The sequence below is a fragment of the Brachionichthys hirsutus genome, chromosome 5 (genome assembly GCF_040956055.1).
Source record: "Brachionichthys hirsutus isolate HB-005 chromosome 5, CSIRO-AGI_Bhir_v1, whole genome shotgun sequence".
NCBI classification, from domain to species: domain Eukaryota; kingdom Metazoa; phylum Chordata; class Actinopteri; order Lophiiformes; family Brachionichthyidae; genus Brachionichthys; species Brachionichthys hirsutus.
Window position 1 is genome coordinate 15,387,313 of NC_090901.1, and position 19,487 is coordinate 15,406,799.

The window sequence follows — 19,487 nt, forward strand, 5'->3', positions numbered from 1 at the left end:
TTTATGTTTTTGTTCTGCATTTTATCCTCCCAAAGCTCCAGATGTAGCGCGGTCACAAAAAGGGACCCAAACATCAGCCAGGATCGTTACTCCTAACGAAGGCTCTAAAGCTAATGGTTCATCTTTTAACACGATCACACCAAAATGATGTATTCATGTTTCCCCATAGGAAGACAGTTCAATGCATTACATACTGTATATAATCATTGAAACAGCGCTGGACTGAACTATGCATTATTCACGTTTCCATGGCAGCCATCTTCAGCTGTATCAACATCCATCTGCTGAGAAATGCTAGAACAGCGATATCGTTCTCGGTTCTGTGGTTGGAGGCTACTCTGAAGCAGGTTCAAGCTGAGTAGGACGATCCAGCTCCAGGGATTTCTGGCACACAAGTTTTGGTTGTGTAGTTTCTACTCTCTGTGTGTCTTGAATTCTAACTTTACACATCAGAGCGAAACGATATTCTCTAGAAACTCATTTAAACGTCATCTAATACTGAAGTCTTGGTTCTGCTCAAGGTTTCTGCCTGTTAAGGAAGCAGTTCTTTCTAAAAGCTGTCTCCATTCTGTCTGGAAGCTCGTTGGGCTCTGGAGAATAAAGAGCCAGTCTAGGCAGACGTGTGCTGGAACATGTCCTGATATGGTCGATATTGTAATTTGCCAATATATAAATATAACTGACTTAAACTCACTTTGGTCTTTGGCCAACTCGACATCAATCTGGAAAGGAGTTAATTCAAGCTCAGTCAATGCTAGCTGTGCAGTCTCTGTTACTATGGCGATACAAGCATGTTGAAAGATCGGATCAATGGGAACAATACGCCGATAGCCTGTCGAACGTGCTTCACGGAGCAGCGCGCCTGTCTGAAGACAGCAGGTAAACAACGTAGGCACTGTTAGAACACAAAACATGCCGGATGTGTTTCCACTTTACCTGCTCACACCTGTCTGTATCTCATAGTGCAGCTCATCAGAAAGGCATGAAGTCATTCACTGAGTCATAGCTGCTTGTTTGGAGCCGTACAGTAAAGGTCAGGGTTCATATTTACCTGGTTCTACTTTCATGTTGCACTAAGGACGAGCTCGAAATGGACTCATCCGGCTATCTTCACCGACGTGGGCACCGATTGTGGAGACTAATGCCAAATTTGTTTCCAAATGCCAAGTTCAACCTTTGCTGTTAAATTAAGATAAAAAATGTTTTGAATTATTCCACAATGACCTGATTCCATCTTTTGTCCCAAATTTGAGCAGGCAAATGAGGAACGCGTGCGCTGATTGTGACGTGGACAGACATGGACACGGCTGCGCTGCCATCCCCAGGCCCACCAGCCTGCTCTGTTGCACACATACTAAATTGCACAGCACCACTTAGGCCTCAAAATCCCACAAAGTTAATACGTCGCTCAACCAAAGAAACTCTGCATGCAGCTGGAACAAGATTTAAAAGGGACAGAAACATCCAGCAGCAAAAAGAGAAATGAGGCACCTTAACAGTAACTTCAAGGGTTTTTAACAGTGGATTGTCAAGTCTGGGTGAAGCAAGATATAAAATTATACTTGTTAAAAAAGCAAAACATGAATGAGGCCATCTATGACTAAAACACACTGGTCCATTGTTTTAGTGTGGATCAATGCAAACGACTGTCTTTTGTTGCCTTCTGTCACATGATAGGTGAAATCAAAGACATATTGTTTGTATTGTTGTGGCTAGCATTCCTGCTAACTTGGCCCGGGCTCCGTTCCAGGACAGTGATGCTGTTAAGAACGGTCCAGCGCTGGGGCGCCGGGCCGGCCTGCTGCGTCGGGGGTTGCCACGTCCCATCTGACCCCGTCCATCCACAGAGGTATTTATTGTGACCTGGGCAAAGGGGGGTGAAGAAGCTGAAGGAGACGATCCACCATGCAAGTCGAGGATATATGTGTAGTCCAGTTGGTGGTGTAAGACATAGTGAACATTCAGGACATGTGGACGGGGGGCGCTATTCAATGAAGATGTCTTCAGTGGGACACGAGTAGCCAATCTGCTCCTTGTAATTCTGCTTGAATGCCCTCCTGTGGGACAAAAGACAGTTGGAACATGAAACCATTACATGGACGATCAGTGTTTTCATCCAAACACCAGGGCAAAGTTCAACTCAAGTTCGGTGCACAAATGTGAGTCATGTCTTCTAAAAGGTTGTGAGGATTTGTCCATCAGCACAAATGTCGATATTTGTTTTACAGTTACGGATCATTTGCCTCGACACGGGGCAGAATTCATGAATTTAATGAAAGGGTGAAGCAAACAGGACAAGATATGAAGATGTTCCTGTTTGCTAGAAATGTTCATTAGTGCAAAAAAATAAAATGCTAAAAATGTGCTTAATCTTACAAGATTTTCAATAAATATGTGTTTTAAAAAATACACTGACTTTACATTTAAATATCTGCGTTCCCGAGCGCAGTTAATCGTTACTGATATTTAATGGGAGGAATCCTGCATTTAACGTGTGATTAATAATCATCGTTATTACTATTACAGAACACGACACAGTATTAAACGAGAGGTCTTTACCCCAAAGACTCAGCCAGAGGACGCAACGTTGTCGCTGACATCATCACATGACACGCAAAGCGCTGCTGGTCTGGATGTTTGGTGATGAAGCCAAAATACCTGCAGGGCAACAGAACGCTTAAACGCCACGCCTGTTGCCGCGGGCAACGGGACCTCGGCTATAGACAGAGAGCTGGCTTCATCAGTCTGACTCACTTGCTGTGTTTCGGATGACAGCCGCAGAACGAAATGTTCTTCAACTGGAAGTAATGGTAACACTGGTCGCCCTGGCAGAAGCAACGGGGGGGGAGACATGCAGTTACTCGCTGGTTCCTGCTGGTTTCCACAGCAGAGTGGACCTAAAAGGCGTGTCAGGCGGTGCACGTATACCCGGTGAGCTGAGCGGCACTGGTCCTGCACGCTGATCTTCACAGCCTTCACGCTAACCTCCAGCACGCAGGCGGAGACAGGCAGGCCTGCTGACCGCCTGCTGCATGCCACCTGTCAACACAAGCAGCCAGTCAGTGAACGCCGCGATACGGCGCCGGTTTGAGTCATGGTTCTCCTGTAGGGTTGACGTCTGGACTGTCCCGGGTCTGGCTGATCAATCCTCGTTCATGGGCTCCTGTAAACAACAACAGTGGAAACGCCGTAGAAAAGAAGGCTTCATCTAACATAGTGAAAAGGATTTTCTGTATCAGATTCCAAACAATGATCGGTTTCGTAGTAAACTCCGGCCCCTGAATGCATCACACTGGACCGGCTACAATGAATGGAGCAAAGCAGAGTCACTGAGAAGGATTAGCTTCCATGACTAATCAATGTAACTTTGATTATCACTGTCCAGAAACATGCATTTAAAGACTTCATTTAATCACTGCAATCAATAAATTAGTAACACGACTTTCATCAGAGCCTGAGCGTGCAGCAGCTCCGCGTTGGACCTGGGGCAAAAACGAGCTGCTCCCCCAGCTGTTTGGTGTTTTAGTGTTTTACAATAGGCTAAAGGATTTCTGTTTCCAGGACGGGGGAGATCTTTAGTCATATATTCTCACAAAATCATGAGGAAGTAGCTTAATAATTATTGTTGTCCTGCCAAAGGAGCCATAAAACCTTTGACTTTAATACGGTGAGTTTGCTGTTTGTGTTTTTAGGCTGATGAGAGACGCATGATCAGACACAAGTTCATAACGAAGAAAAAAAACGAATTTATCACAAAGGAAAGAGCTGCAAGGGGTTTACACACACACACACACACACACGCACGCACACACGCACGCACGCAGGTGTGTGTGCCTTTGTGTACCTTCTGCATCGCGGCACACAACACGTCATTGCCTTGGTGAATGGGGACCTGAACAGACCCCAGGAACTGGACCAGGAACTGCTCCGTCCAACCGTCCTTCAGGACTGAAGGGAAAAGCAGAGAAGCAGATCAGCTGTGAAAGGTTGCTGGTGATAATCCCTTTCTGACGCTGGACCTTTGCTCGTGTCTTTGGCCACCCTGACAGCGTAAAACGCAGGGAAGATGCCAGCGGCCCCCGTCCTCATGTTGTAGCCCTGACACCACAGGTCCTCCGACTGATCCAGCATCAGCACCGGGTCATCTGGCTCCAAGCAGAGCTCGTCTGCATGACGAGGTACGAACCTACACAGACACAGGAAATGAGGACGTCCAGCCTTTTGTTGGGGACGGCGTCACCGGTATGGCGTGTGTCATGGCGCGCTCACCTGTAGACGGCTCTGTGGCTCTGCTGCCGCTCCACTCCATCCAGGACACAGGAAAACAGGCCAAATGGTCCGGCTCCTGGACAACACAGCACGGATCAATTCACTGCTTCCACACGCTGCTTCCTCACACCGCTTCCTCACACTGCTTCCTCACACTGCTTCCACACACTTCTTCCTCACACTGCTTCCACACGCTGCTTCCTCACACCGCTTCCACACACTGCTTCCACACACTTCTTCCTCACACTGCTGCTACACACTTCTTCCACACACTGCTTCCACACGCTGCTTCCACACGCTGCTTCCACACACTGCTTCCACACGCTGCTTCCTCACACCGCTTCCACACACTGCTTCCACACACTTCTTCCTCACACTGCTGCTACACACTTCTTCCACACACTTCTTCCACACACTGCTTCCACACACTGCTTCCACACGCTGCTTCCACACGCTGCTTCCACACGCTGCTTCCTCACGCTGCTTCCTCACACTGCTTCCTCACACTGCTTCCTCACACTGCTTCCACACACTGCTTCCACACACTGCTTCCTCACACTTCTTCCTCACACTGCTTCCTCACACTGCTTCCTCACACTGCTTCCACACGCTGCTTCCTCACGCTGCTTCCTCACACTGCTTCCTCACACTGCTTCCACACACTGCTTCCACACACTGCCTCCACACACTGCTTCCACACGCTGCTTCCTCACACTGCTTCCTCACACTGCTGCTACACACTGCTTCCTCACACTGCTTCCTCACACTTCTTCCTCACACTGCTTCCACACACTGCTTCCACACACTGCTTCCACACACTGCTTCCTCACACTGCTTCCACCCGCTGCTTCCACCCGCTGCTTCCACACACTGCTTCCTCACACTGCTTCCTCACACTGCTTCCTCACACTGCTGCTACACACTGCTTCCTCACACTGCTTCCTCACACTGCTTCCTCACACTTCTTCCTCACACTGCTTCCTCACACTGCTGCTACACACTGCTTCCTCACACTGCTTCCTCACACTTCTTCCTCACACTGCTTCCACACACTGCTTCCACACACTGCTTCCACACACTGCTTCCTCACACTGCTTCCACCCGCTGCTTCCACCCGCTGCTTCCACCCGCTGCTTCCACCCACCCACTGCTTCTACTCAGCCGTGACGCACAGATCACTTCTGACATCATCTGGACTCACTCGCAGCTGAATTATCGGCTCCCTTTCGGAGACGCACTTTGTGAGCGTTTGTCGCCCCAGAATTGATGTGGAGAAATGTTTGCTTTGCTCCAAAGCAGCTCACCTGGGCTCCGAGTCGAACCCGGCCCACAGCCTCTCATCATGAATGTCTGAACAGTCAGGCAGACACAGCTTCTCGTTCTGCTGCACGCTTCATCCGCAGCATGCGCTGATTCAGCAGATTCATGCAGCATAATCCTCCACCGTCTCAGCCACCACATTTTGCTACTTATTTCCAAGGGGGGGGGGGGAATGGATCGGAACCCAAATGCACGACTCAAAGCAAAGTTACATTCAGGAAGTTTTAATAAAGTATCAACAGAAAATTAATCCCAGAGAAAGTACGATAACTACAACCCTGAAACAGCAAAGTAACAAAGAAAACCAGACAAAGTATCAAAATCCAAAGATCACGTGACACGACACGGTTCTCTGGCTCAAACGCTCAAGACGAACTGGCACAGGACAAAGGGAGACACGAACTGTTGATTCACCAGGTAGGGGAACACGGGTGGACTCAATCGGTGCGGGATGACAATCACACAAAGGCAGGAAGCCAGAGTCGGAAAGGAGGGACGAGCGCCAAAATAAAACAGGAAGTGGGAGAAACACACAGACACAAGACAAAAACTAAACATAACAGAGCATGACATCATATACGTGACAAAAACGTGCACAGCAAACTGTACAACCTGAGGTCGTTGGTATTGTGGTGGCAGAATTGAACTTTAAGGTATTTGTCTTTACTTGAAATATATTATTGCTTCATGTTATTTTGCACAATGTCCTCTGCGCTATTGTTTGCCACAGACACATAGCTGCCCCCCCCCCCCCAACCTTGAAACCATGTTCTGTCTCTCATTGGACACCCCCATGCACAGCTAGATAACGGGCAACCTTCACTAAAGCTTGGTTGGGAGGCGCAGTGATGAATAGATGCTCTTTGTCCTTTCTCCTGCTCCTCCCTCACCTCTCAAAGTTCCCACCGGTCCACCTCAAAGAGTATAAATAGCTACGATTCTTTGCACACTTGGCGTTTCTTTAAATGCTCTTTTCTTATTGACTTGTACAGGATGCCACCTGGGTCAGCTCAACTAAAGCATGTCACAGGGGACAAGGCGTTTAAATGACATTTTGCTTTGTAGAAGATACAAACCGGTGGCGACGTAAGGACCGCCGCCGCTGCTGAACAGGTTGAAGAACTTCCTGCTTCTGGGCGCTCCAGTCTTTCCACCGCTGGAATCCCCTTCCTCTGAAGTTGTGGTTAAAGAAACCTTGTACTGCTTGCAGACCCTTGCTACGTATTCCTTCCTTCTTTTCACCTCCTCCTCCCTCCTCCTCCGCACATCTTCCTCCCTCTTCCTCCTGTCTTGGAGCAGGACGCAAGGCCAGGTTAAACCGATACGAACAGAAGGTGTTCCACAGGGTGTAGAGTTGGATCCTCCTGAATTATATCTATGCCTGCTGATGTGCATATGACACACAGCTCCCCATATAAATGATAAAACTGTTGTTAAGGTACATAAACATAAATCCTCAAGTCAAGATATACGGCAGCAACATAAACCCAGAAGATATTTAAATATTTGCACATTTTATGGCAGTTTTTAGGCCCATTGTTATTTTGTACTCGAGGCCTTTTCACAGAGACAGAATTAATAGAATCTTTCTTTCTACATTTTTCCACAGTTCATTCTGAAAGTACTCAGACTCTTAGTTTGTTGCTTTGTTAGCAGGAGGACAAACATGCTTTATGTTTGGGGGCAGGTCTGGACGAATGTTCCTCAGAAATGCCAGAAAGGACATCATCTGAAACATTCTGAAACATTCTGAAACACCACAACAACTGCTAAGTCCATAAACGCGGTGGAGGGGTGTGGCCAAGGACGAGGACCGCTTATAAGACATGGACAGGAATATCTAGCCCGGCCAGCCATTCAGTTTCTATTGATTTTATGATTGGCTCAGGCTTTCAGGCAGATTGTGTATCTATTTTTCATGTTAGAAATAAAAGTTAATACAGTATAGTGAATTTAGAATTGGCCTCTTGTAGAAGAGGGCGGGACCAGGCCTGTTGAGGCCCCGCCCTCGACTCTACATGTGGACTTGCCGAGGCAGATCAGATGCTATAAAACACGAGATATGTTGTGCATCCTCACCTTGCTTCCTCGCTTCCTCTCTCCTCTTCCTCTCCTCCTCATACTCTGGGTCCTCCTCCTCATTGGCGGACTGATAGACCGTCTCTGCGTCGCTGTCTTCGTTGTGCTCGCTGTAGCCGTGCAGGCAGTCCTTGAGGCTGACCAGCTCCAGTTGAGCGTGCTCATCCACCACCAGTGTGTATTTAACAGAATCGTAATTTAAGCCCGCTGCGGCGTCGCTCTTTGGTTCAGTCTGAGCAGCCGGCCCACCTCCCTGAGTGGCACCGACGGTACCGTCCACCTCCGTGGGACTGTTACGTTTTCCTTCAGGTTCGGTATCGTCTGTATCTGTTTTTGCATGATCTGCAGGACAGTGGGTCGAACCATCCAGGACATTCACGAAGGGAGTCAGAACTCCCTCCCCCTCTTCTTCCCTGATGTCAGGGTTGATCCTCTGTGGTACAGAGGGTGGAACGGGCCCAGGAGGGGGTCCCTCATTGTCAGAGCTGAGAGACATTCTGTTTGACCCGCCCTCGCTGCTGGACCTGGAGTGGACATGGGGGTCGTCCTGGGTCCTGTCATGGTTTTGGCCTAAGGACACAACGTGTGGATGCTGTACATGAGGAGTTAAACGGTTTGTGAACAAAAGGCGCACCACCTCAGATATATAGCACACGACCTTTAAAGGAGCAGTCACCCTATTTATCGGTTGGTATTTTTTAACTGCGTTGCTATGCTACGCTGCAGCGCTGTCTATCCGTACTCACAGATAATGGAACTAGGCAACACTTGCCTTGTGGAGCCGGATGGAATCACAAGGGGGTCAATCATGCCGCCCCTCTGGGCTTCCAAAAAGTTCAGATTGGATTGAGGTGACAGAGAAAACTAGATTTATTGAGCGCCACTAACCGAGTAACTCTGTAATGCACGCCAAACCAATCAAGAAAGATGCCGAGTAAAGTAATAATAAAAGACACAAAAGCGCATCCTTCAGATCTTGCGGTGAACTGTCCCTTTAACACAAACCAGAAAGCGAACACTGTTTAGCAGAACGCAGCCATGCGGCTGTACGACGGTCGCTCCTAAACTGTGTTCATGATTAAAATCATACACGGAGAATAAACAATCAACTCGCACGCCCACCCCGTGTTCCCGGTGGAATGATTATTAGGTAAGGTCAGACCTCCTGTGGGGGAGGGTCCTACCTGGGTCTTGGGCCTTGTCCTGGGTTCTTGGTACTACGGGTGTCCGTGGGACCACCATGGCGGTCAGATAGACTTCCTGGTTAGACAGAAGGTTATTCGGCTTCAATCCCAATCCTCTGTTCCCGTCTTTAGCGCCTGCTTTTCCTTTCCCGTCAGCCCCTCGGCTTCTCGGGCCACTTGCTTCTTTCAGCCTCGGGTGTGCGTGTTTCTCTTTCTCCCTCCCCTTGGACTCCTCACACAGTCTTCCTCCTCTTCTATCTTCCTTTCCTGCTGGGACGCCATCCCTTCCTCTGATGTCCCCCAGGTTCTTCTCTCTCATCACAGTGACTCCTCTTCCTCCTCCTCCTCCTCTCCTCTGACTCCTCTGTGAGGACTGTGCGTGTGTGGCTGCAGACACATGTCTGTCCCGTGGTCGAGGGCGTACCTCCGCTGTGCTTTTGGCTGCGTTTGCAGCAGGTGGTTTGGGGGCTTGCCGGCGCGTGACGTGCCGGACTTTGCCCTCGGCTTTTGGCTGACCAGCCGGGGGGGTGAGATCCCCTAACACACATGGAAGCAAACATATCACATTAAGTATAACGCACAAAGGGATTATTAGATTATCCTCCAGTAAGACGTTTATACTGAAGTTTATACATTCTTGAGGGTCTCGCTGCTATTATACTCGAACAAAGACGCCTTTTCAGCACAACACATCAATTCAGAGGTGAACATTTTACTTGTACTCATTTGGTGAAAAGGGGCCTGAACTTCCGGCTAGTCCTGATCCTACTTCTGCCAGTCCTCCCTCCCGGAATGCCCCTTTAAATGCCGCCATTCTGTATTTTCCTCTGCTCTCAACAGAATAATAATAATAATAATAAAAAAAAACAGGGGAGAGAAAATTGAATAATGTGGAATAAATGAAATTATTTCTATATCTTTATATTAGTTTTGCACAGACTAAAGACAGGGAACAACTATTAGCTTAGCTTAGCTGTACTTATTTACGTGCTGGATCAACATAGCGTCCATGAGGTGCTGCACAGAGACCCTCGGACCCTTCAGTGGACTCACAGACTGGGCATGTCTGAATCTGAGAGTTATTTATCTACCTCCATCTTTTGAGGCTGTGGTGGAGTTTGAGCAACAGCCATCTTTGTGAGCTGTATAAAAACATGAATCTTTGCTGCAAAGAGAGTGAACAGCATGGAGGGTAACACACAGCTGGGCTACAAGTTTCACTCGAGAACGGCTGGGGAAACGGCGTCTTCATGCACAGTGATGAGATTGTAACTGGACGTAGGCTGCAGCTGCTTTGCTGGTTCATGATTAAGCAGTCGGATTCGCCTTCTAACATCTCTCTAGGCTAAAGGATGAGAGGAAGTAGCACGTTGAGCAAAACAGAACTTAAAGTAACGGTTATTACATGTTAAACCTGTTCACTCAGCGCTTTAAGTGAGCCGGTACGCAACGGTACGGCGTTCCGGGACTTCTAAAGATATCCGTCCAAGCGCCAGGAGCGTAACGTCAGCGTTCCGGTACGCTCCGTTTCAACCCTCCACAAGCTGCACAGCACAGAGACTTCATTACCCATACTGCCCTGTGCTTTACGAGACGAGCGTGCAGGCGTCGTTCAATCAGCCCGCTGTCAACATGTTAGTCCAGCCTTTTCGGAGCCACTTCAATCACTGTGTTCACTGAAGCATTTTTCATTACATAGGCTCAATCCCAGTTCCTCCCGTGGGCCCTAGTACTTGCCCCTACCCCAGCAATTAGCATGCCCCGACGTAGGGTGGTATATCCCGTTTCTGTAGCGAAGGGGTGGGCAAACGACGGTGCCCGGGCACTTCAACCTGGCCCAACGAAAATTGGTACAGAATCGCATCGTAATTGTTGTTGCAGGACTTTGCCCTTGGGCAGCACAGTGGCCCAGTTCTAAGCGCCGTTGCCTCACAGCAAGGTCACAAGTTCAAATCCAACTTGCAGCCTTTCTGTGAGGAGTTTGCATGAGTTCTCGCTGGGTTCTCTCTGGGTTCTCTCTGGGTTCTCCAGCAAAGCTCCCCCAATCATTGGTTGACCTTGGTTCAAAATTAATAGTTCATCTGAATTTTCAAACAGCCAGGCCACGCCCACAGCAGTTTGAAAGCAGATTCCTTTTCTGCAGGAAATGGGATTAGATGCCTGGTTTGTTCATGCATCCCTGGAAGACGTGAAAGCATTCCAGCTCCACCCACGCCTGTTGCTCGCGCCAGAACGAAGGACGTGACATTAACACAAACTGCACGAAGAAAGTCCCTGTTTCTTTTCCATCCCTGACTGAGCTGAACGCAAAACTCCAAAGGAGTTCCATTCTGCTCTTCTCATGCAGAATGGAAAAGAAACAGGGACTTTCTTCGTGCAGTTTGTGTTAATGTCACGTCCTTCGTTCTGGCGCGAGCAACAGGCGTGGGTGGAGCTGGAATGCTTTCACGTCTTCCAGGGATGCATGAACAAACCAGGCATCTAATCCCATTTCCTGCAGAAAAGGAATCTGCTTTCAAACTGCTGTGGGCGTGGCCTGGCTGTTTGCCAGTATAGAAATTGGTGAGAATTATATGAAATGTAAGGTATCTTATCAGCTGATGACGTTCCTAATGGCATCCCGTTTCCTCGGCGAGTTCCCCCTCGTAACTCTGACATTAGGGGCGAGTCAAAAAGGAAAACCGAGTTGAGATTGGGCTGTTGTCCTCTTTGTTTTTCTTCTTGAGGAAAATTGCACTAATGTAAGGTAGACATTTTCTCCAAATGCGATTCTACTCCTTCTTTATTCATCTTGTCTTTTTTATTTTTTCAATTCTTTCTTTCTTTCTAAATAACTGATTGTTTGGGAGCTTTGCTGCTGATTCTCTGCACATTGTGTAGAAATAGTGGCTCCCTTTTCTCCTTGTTTTGTTCTTTGTCCCTCGCGTGATGGCTGGATGGGGGTTTGGGAGACCGTACCTGTAATGTGTGGGGAGGAGGAGCGGGAGTCCTTCCAGCTGTCCTTCTTGCCCAAAGAATTGTTGTTGATGGAGTCCTGCAAAGTGGATGAGAAGAAAACAGCAAACCAAACAGTTGAATGAGCTCTCTCTCCCTTAAACACACACACACACACACATGTTTTTAGGTGTGTCAGGGTCTTAACTACCCTTGCTTCTTAATGGGGTCACCCCTGACCTGTGGGCCGGGGTTTCTACCCCTGGACGTTTGACCTTTGCGCTATGAGCTGCATTCTGATTAGTGTGCCTCCTTGCTAACTTATAGTTAGCTTGCGGTGTTAGCATCATAAACAACAAACTAGAAAACGACAATCAGAGATTGCAGACCCCGCCTCCAATAGACTATTCAATCTTGTGAGACAGTAAACAGGGCTTCCGGATCAGAGGGGCCAAACCTGCACTAGCTTGCTGCTCCGGAACGGGAATTGATACAACTACAACTGTAACATATATGAAACCAGAATGAACTATGAGTGTGCACACCAAATTTGAAGTCTCTAGCTCCAAAATTGAGGTCAGGATGGACTCCTTAAAAATTCAGATTTTAGAAGGAAAATTAGCTCTCAGATCCGGATTGTGATCCGGATCCGGCCGAAATTAGTCCTGGTCATAGACCTTTAAGGAGTACTTATGTGTGATTCTTTTCAGATCCATACCGCCATGCGTTTTGAAGAAATTAAGAAAAATGTCAAAAATCCTTTAAATAATTCTAGAATCTGGATCCAAATCCGGATCAACGCCATTCTCGGGGAGGACTGAGCCACGGACAGAACCTTGCTTGTGTAGAAATTTCAAGTCGATTGGGTTACTAGTTTTTGAGTTATGTGCGTGGACAGACAAACAAACAAACAAACAGACAAACAGACCCAATTGCAATACCCTCACCTCCCCTTCGGCGAGGGTATTGAGGCCTCCAGTCTGAAAGCTGCTGTCAGTAGAGCTCTGCTGGACATCAAACCATGATAAATTGTCAGTGATGTGAACCACAATCGGGGTTTTTGTGAATAGCCGTTCTAATTTTAATGGATTTTAAGGTATAAACAAGTATACAAATAAAACCCATTAATACAAATATTACTAGTATTCCACAATGACTGCTGAATGATAGCTATTATTACATAAATAAATGTAAGATGGGTTTCATCTGCCGATTATAACCCGCCCCCTCCCTCCCTTTCTCTCTGATCGACTACAAGACTGCTGACTCACTGACAGAAATCCCATCATACATCTGTGCTCCTTGTATCACCCCCTCCTCTGTTACTATGGTTACTAAGCACGCGTGCGCGCGTGCGTGTGTGTGTGTGTGATAGAGCATCTCGTCTGGTCTCGTCTGTGACGCACATCCGTCTCTTTTCCGCCCAACGTTACAGCAGTCTGGGGTGACTCCTGTGTGCAGACACATCTCTAATGGAGCATTTATTATTAATGGAATAGAATCCCTCAGATGACACCCATAACTGTTTCGGATTCAGAATACTTTATTAATCCCAAAGGGAAATAGGGTTTGTGACACCCTAAAAACATCGCCATCACGCTTGCCTCTTACTAGAAGTCACAGGAGCAGCCAAACGATGAAAGAAGGTGCGACTTATAGTGTGGAAAGACACGGTCATTTGCCTTCCAAGTGAGATAGCTTCACGCAGCTTTGGTGCAAACAGAGAAGGTTTTGAAAACTCCGATCTCACCAGATGGAATAATACTGAAACGAAACAATGACAGCCAATCAGTGTCCACTTCAGGGAGTCACTGACTATTCCACCCACAACAACTCAAGCACAAAAAGCCCCACCAATAAAAGGATTTTATAAAAATGCAACACAGAAACAATATAATTAGAGATAAAAAATTAGATTAACGCGATTAAAAAACATAACGCACTAAATAGGACTGTAATTAATTAATCGCAATTAAGGTGATAATTTGACACCCCTAATGTTTGGGCTCAGGGCCCATCTGCCTACTAGTTAATGTTAAATCCATCTAACTAACAGTCAGTGATTATATTCACATGCTTGACAGCAGACATCTGGTCAAACAGGAACTCCATGGCCAAACATAACGATAGGCAGAGCGCCACAGCTCCCGATGAGCAGCTCGGCCGCCACCGTGGGAATGTTTATGCTGGAAGATGATTGGAGTGGCCGGTCCGGCGCCACAGCATGCAGAGTCAGCACATTTACCTTGACCGAGAACCTACTCAGACATGTCGGGACAAACTTTGGGACAAACTCCCTCCGACTGGTACAGGAGCGTGAGAAAGCGTCCAGAACTGGGGGACGACAGGAACCAGGTTTCAACATAAAACGCAGGCCTAACTAGATTATTTGTAGAGAAGCCCCCGCACACCAAGGGTTGTCCTTGTTGTTGTTTTCACAGGGTGATCAATAAACCACCGTTTACCAAACTGGGGAATTCTTATCTACCAGGTCGGAGACACGAGACACCCCCCTTCAGACACGCCGAGCAGATCAATGCTTTCCGTGCTGCTGAATCATCCGACTCTTCTGGCGGCTCGTCATCCAGAAGTCAGGCTTTACCCCCCCATTATTAGATGATAAGCAGTAGCCCCGCCCTCTTTATCTTCCACACACGAGGGACATAGGGGGGGGGGGCACGCTGTAGCCGCTAGCTTGCTACCATGCTGTGTCCTCAGGTTGGCAGATCAGCTGGAGGCGATCTAGAACTCCAAACCTTCACCCTGTTTGATAACCTTTTTAACCCAGCAATAGTCCATCTGAAGCTAAGAGGGACTGTTTTGATTCCAGCTGTGCTAGCATTAGCGTGTCCTGCATTCATTCACAATAGACTGCAGGACCGTCGCTATCTGCACCAGCAGCATTTGGGCCGTTATCCTGACAGAAGCCCTCTTCAACAATGATGGTTACTACCCATTCACTAAGTCTCCTCCTTTATGACCCCTTTTTCAAATGCTCTAGGATGTTGTGTAATGTGCCAGTGGAGGACAAGTCAGGACTGCAGGCGGGTCAGCACCAGCACCAGGACCGGGACCAGGACCAGGACCAGGACCAGGACCAGGACCAGGACCAGGACCAGGACCAGCACCAGGACCAGGACCAGGACCAGGACCAGCACCAGCACCAGGACCAGCACCAGCACCAGCACCAGGACCAGGACCAGGACCAGCACCAGCACCAGGACCAGCACCAGCACCAGCACCAGCACCAGGACCAGGACCAGGACAGGACCAGCACCAGCACCAGGACCAGGACCAGCACCAGGACCAGGACCAGGACCAGGACCAGCACCAGGACTCCTACTATGGAGAAAACATGTAACTTGGCTTAATGGCTTCAGTGATTGGTGTATTTTTGTGTTTGACGCGTCGGGCCTTCCTGACTCTCTAACAGGCTGAAATGAAATAATACTGCAGTTCAGTTTTGGCAAGAGAACAGTTTGGTGAGCTCTGAGTCCTGGTTTAGCACAGCGTATGAACTTTGACCTCCTGGGTGAAAGGTGTGTGTGAATCTTGATAACTTTGTTTCTCTCTGTATTTCATATTGATACAGATATCTTACGTCAAAGTTAGTTTAAAGCCCAAAAGACAATCTGCTCTTCATAAATGGATTAGATGGGCAAAGACAGGATTCCAGGCTCAATTTAAAAAAACACAATAATAAAAAGTCTCACTAAAAAGGACTTTTTACTTAGATACAGCCCGAAAGATGAAGGAGGTTAAATACAATCGGCTTAATGTCGCCATTCAGAGAGTTTCGGTATCCAGAGGGATGTAAGGCCCGATCCTAACCTGAGGCGACTGACAAACCCAAGGAGCAGAGCAGAGAACATTCACAGCAATGCAAGGCCCTTAATGTGCCGATGCAGAACCAGGAACCCCAGAGGAACAGGTCCAGGTGAATTCACGACGGAACCGCGTCAGCTGTTTCACCTTTAACATGTTGCTGCTGGAGGCAACGACAGGCTCGTAGCCGTGGTGACGCCACACACAGCAGCTTGCATTACGGGCCACTGCCGTGCAGGCTTGTTGTCATGGCAACGCTCTTCTTCTGACTCAGTATCTTTATACGTGATAATCTGTCATCATGAAGACCGATTCTCCCAGGAAAGGCTCTCTCTCTCTCTCTCTCTCTCTCTCTCTCTCTCTCTCTCTCTCTCTCTCACACACACACACACGGCGGTCCCACCCATGATCATCCCCAACCAGCGGACCCCCCCAGCATCCCTACCTGGGTGCCGGCTCGGGGCAGCTGTTGGAACAGAGCCAGGGTGGTCGGTCTCTTGGGTCGGTATTTGTCCATGACAGCCGAGATTGATCCCTTTTGAAAGAGGACAGCTTCCTCCTCTCCTCTCCTCTCCTCTTCCTCCCTCTCTGCCCCTTCTTCCTCCTCGGTCCTCTCAGCATCAATCAGCTCCAAGGCTTTCTTCAGGACACACCCATTCTGCTCGACCTCTGCGCAACCATTGGCCGGAAAAACTGTCACATCACCATCATCGCCATCGTCTTCCTGGCAGTAGTGGAATGGAGAGGAGGAGGAGAGAGAGAGAGCAAGCGGAGCAGGGCGGTGTTCAGCAGGGATGGAGTGACGAAGGCAGTGGAGAGCAACAGAGGGAGGGGGGAGGAGCAAGTCAGAGCCAACCAATCAAAGCAAGGCATGACATCATCAGCCTGTTTGCTTGAATCAAGGATTCTCAAAACGGTGTGGGCGAGAGAGAGCGAGAGAGAGAGAGAGAGATTCAAGCCACCAACAAACCATGCAGGAAAGCTAGTTTAACAATAATAATAATGAGACATAATTATAATTGACATTGAAGCCATCTAACCAGTAATCAATACAGCCAAACAAGCAGTTAACAAAATGTCAGACTCAGGAAACCAGCGTCCAGACAGTTGTGTCCGTTGGTCCGTCCCACCTGCAAAGGGAGGACAGACCAGAATTATTTTGTTGCAGGAATTTGTCCCGTTGAGGGTGGGGACCCCTACCTCAACGGACAGCGGCTGCACGAGACAGAAGTCGGTGGAAGGTTTTTGAGGATGGAGGGGGGGGAGGTGGTCTCTTCTCATCCTGCAGATAGTGAAGCTGTTGTGACCAGGGGCCCCCGAGTTTTGTGTCCAGTAGAGGCTGGTGAGGACAGCCATGATGGACGGCTTAGAGACAGTGGTGAGGACAGCCATGATGGACGGCTTAGAGACAGTGGTGAGGACAGCCACGATGGACGGCTTAGAGACAGTGGTGAGGACAGCCACGATGGACGGCTCAGAGACAGTGGTGAGGACAGCCACGATGGACGGCTCAGAGACAGTGGTGAGGACAGCCATGATGGACGGCTTAGAGACAGTGGTGAGGACAGCCACGATGGACGGCTCAGAGACAGTGGTGAGGACAGCCATGATAGACGGATTAGAGACAGTGGTGAGGACAGCCATGATGGACGGCTTAGAGACAGTGGTGAGGACAGCCATGACGGACGGCTTAGAGACAGTGGTGAGGACAGCCATGACGGACAGCTTAGAGACAGTGGTGAGGACAGCCATGACGGACGGCTTAGAGACAGTGGCGAGGACAGCCATGATGGACGGCTTAGAGACAGTGGTGAGGACAGCCATGATGGATGGCTTAGAGACAGTGGTGAGGACAGCCATGATGGACGGCTTAGAGACAGTGGTGAGGACAGCCATGACGGACGGCTTAGAGACAGTGGTGAGGACAGCCATGATGGACGGATTAGAGACAGTGGTGAGGACAGCCATGATGGACGGATTAGAGACAGTGGTGAGGACAGCCATGATGGACGGCTTAGAGACAGGTGAGGACAGCCATGATGGACGGCTTAGAGATAGGTGAGGACAGCCATGATGGACGGCTTAGAGACAGGTGAGGACAGCCATGATGGACGGCTTAGAGACAGGTGAGGACAGCCATGATGGACGGCTTAGAGACAGTGGTGAGGACAGCCATGATGGACGGCTTAGAGACAGTGGTGAGGACAGCCATGATGGACGGATTAGAGACAGTGGTGAGGACAGCCATGATGGACGGATTAGAGACAGTGGTGAGGACAGCCATGATGGACGGCTTAGAGACAGGTGAGGACAGCCATGATGGACGGCTTAGAGACAGTGGTGAGGACAGCCATGATGGACGGCTTAGAGACAGTGGTGAGGACAGCCATGATGGACGGCTTAGAGACAGGTGAGGACAGCCATGACGGACGGCTTAGAGACAGTGGTGAGGACAGCCATGATGGATGGCTTAGAGACAGTGGTGAGGACAGCCATGATGGACGGCTTAGAGACAGTGGTGAGGACAGCCATGATGGACGGCTTAGAGACAGTGGTGAGGACAGCCATGATGGACGGATTAGAGACAGTGGTGAGGACAGCCATGATGGACGGATTAGAGACAGTGGTGAGGACAGCCATGATGGACGGCTTAGAGACAGGTGAGGACAGCCATGATGGACGGCTTAGAGACAGGTGAGGACAGCCATGATGGACGGCTTAGAGACAGGTGAGGACAGCCATGATGGACGGCTTAGAGACAGGTGAGGACAGCCAAGATGGACAGCTTAGAGACAGTGGTGAGGACAGCCATGATGGACGGCTTAGAGACAGTGGTGAGGACAGCCATGATGGACGGATTAGAGACAGTGGTGAGGACAGCCATGATGGACGGATTAGAGACAGTGGTGAGGACAGCCATGATGGACGGCTTAGAGACAGGTGAGGACAGCCATGATGGACGGCTTAGAGACAGGTGAGGACAGCCATGATGGACGGCTTAGAGACAGGTGAGGACAGCCATGATGGACGGCTTAGAGACAGGTGAGGACAGCCAAGATGGACAGCTTAGAGACAGTGGTGAGGACAGCCATGATGGACGGCTTAGAGACAGTGGTGAGGACAGCCATGATGGACGGATTAGAGACAGTGGTGAGGACAGCCATGATGGACGGATTAGAGACAGTGGTGAGGACAGCCATGATGGACGGCTTAGAGACAGGTGAGGACAGCCATGATGGAAGGCTTAGAGACAGTGGTGAGGACAGCCATGATGGACGGCTTAGAGACAGTGGTGAGGACAGCCATGATGGACGGCTTAGAGACAGGTGAGGACAGACATGATGGACGGCTTAGAGACAGGTGAGGACAGCCATGATGGACGGCTTAGAGACAGGTGAGGACAGCCATGATGGACGGCTTAGAGACAGGTGAGGACAGCCATGATGGACGGCTTAGAGACAGGTGAGGACAGCCAAGATGGACGGCTTAGAGACAGTGGTGAGGACAGCCATGATGGACGGCTTAGAGACAGTGGTGAGGACAGCCATGATGGACGGATTAGAGACAGTGGTGAGGACAGCCATGATGGACGGATTAGAGACAGTGGTGAGGACAGCCATGATGGACGGCTTAGAGACAGGTGAGGACAGCCATGATGGACGGCTTAGAGACAGTGGTGAGGACAGCCATGATGGACGGCTTAGAGACAGTGGTGAGGACAGCCATGATGGACGGCTTAGAGACAGGTGAGGACAGACATGATGGACGGCTTAGAGACAGTGGTGAGGACAGACATGGACGGCTTAGAGACAGTGGTGAGGGATCGGGCGACGTGTCGGGGAGGCGAGCACGACCAACCCGGGGGGAGGAGACAGG

General features: G+C 49.2%; 1 protein-coding gene across 1 annotated transcript; it reads right to left on the bottom strand.

Moving 5' to 3' along the window:
* Positions 1-1,984: 1,984 nt before the first annotated feature.
* Positions 1,985-16,128, bottom strand: mapk8ip1a (mitogen-activated protein kinase 8 interacting protein 1a). The gene is made up of 12 exons (XM_068739797.1): positions 16,057-16,128; positions 11,811-11,886; positions 8,853-9,389; positions 7,669-8,238; positions 6,666-6,878; positions 4,270-4,345; positions 4,015-4,186; positions 3,845-3,940; positions 2,929-3,039; positions 2,755-2,825; positions 2,560-2,658; positions 1,985-2,057 (listed from the first exon to the last, which is right to left on the bottom strand). The coding sequence occupies exons 1-12, from the start codon at positions 16,126-16,128 to the stop codon at positions 1,985-1,987; spliced, it is 2,166 nt and encodes a 721-aa protein (XP_068595898.1).
* Between the last annotated feature and the right edge of the window lie 3,359 nt (positions 16,129-19,487).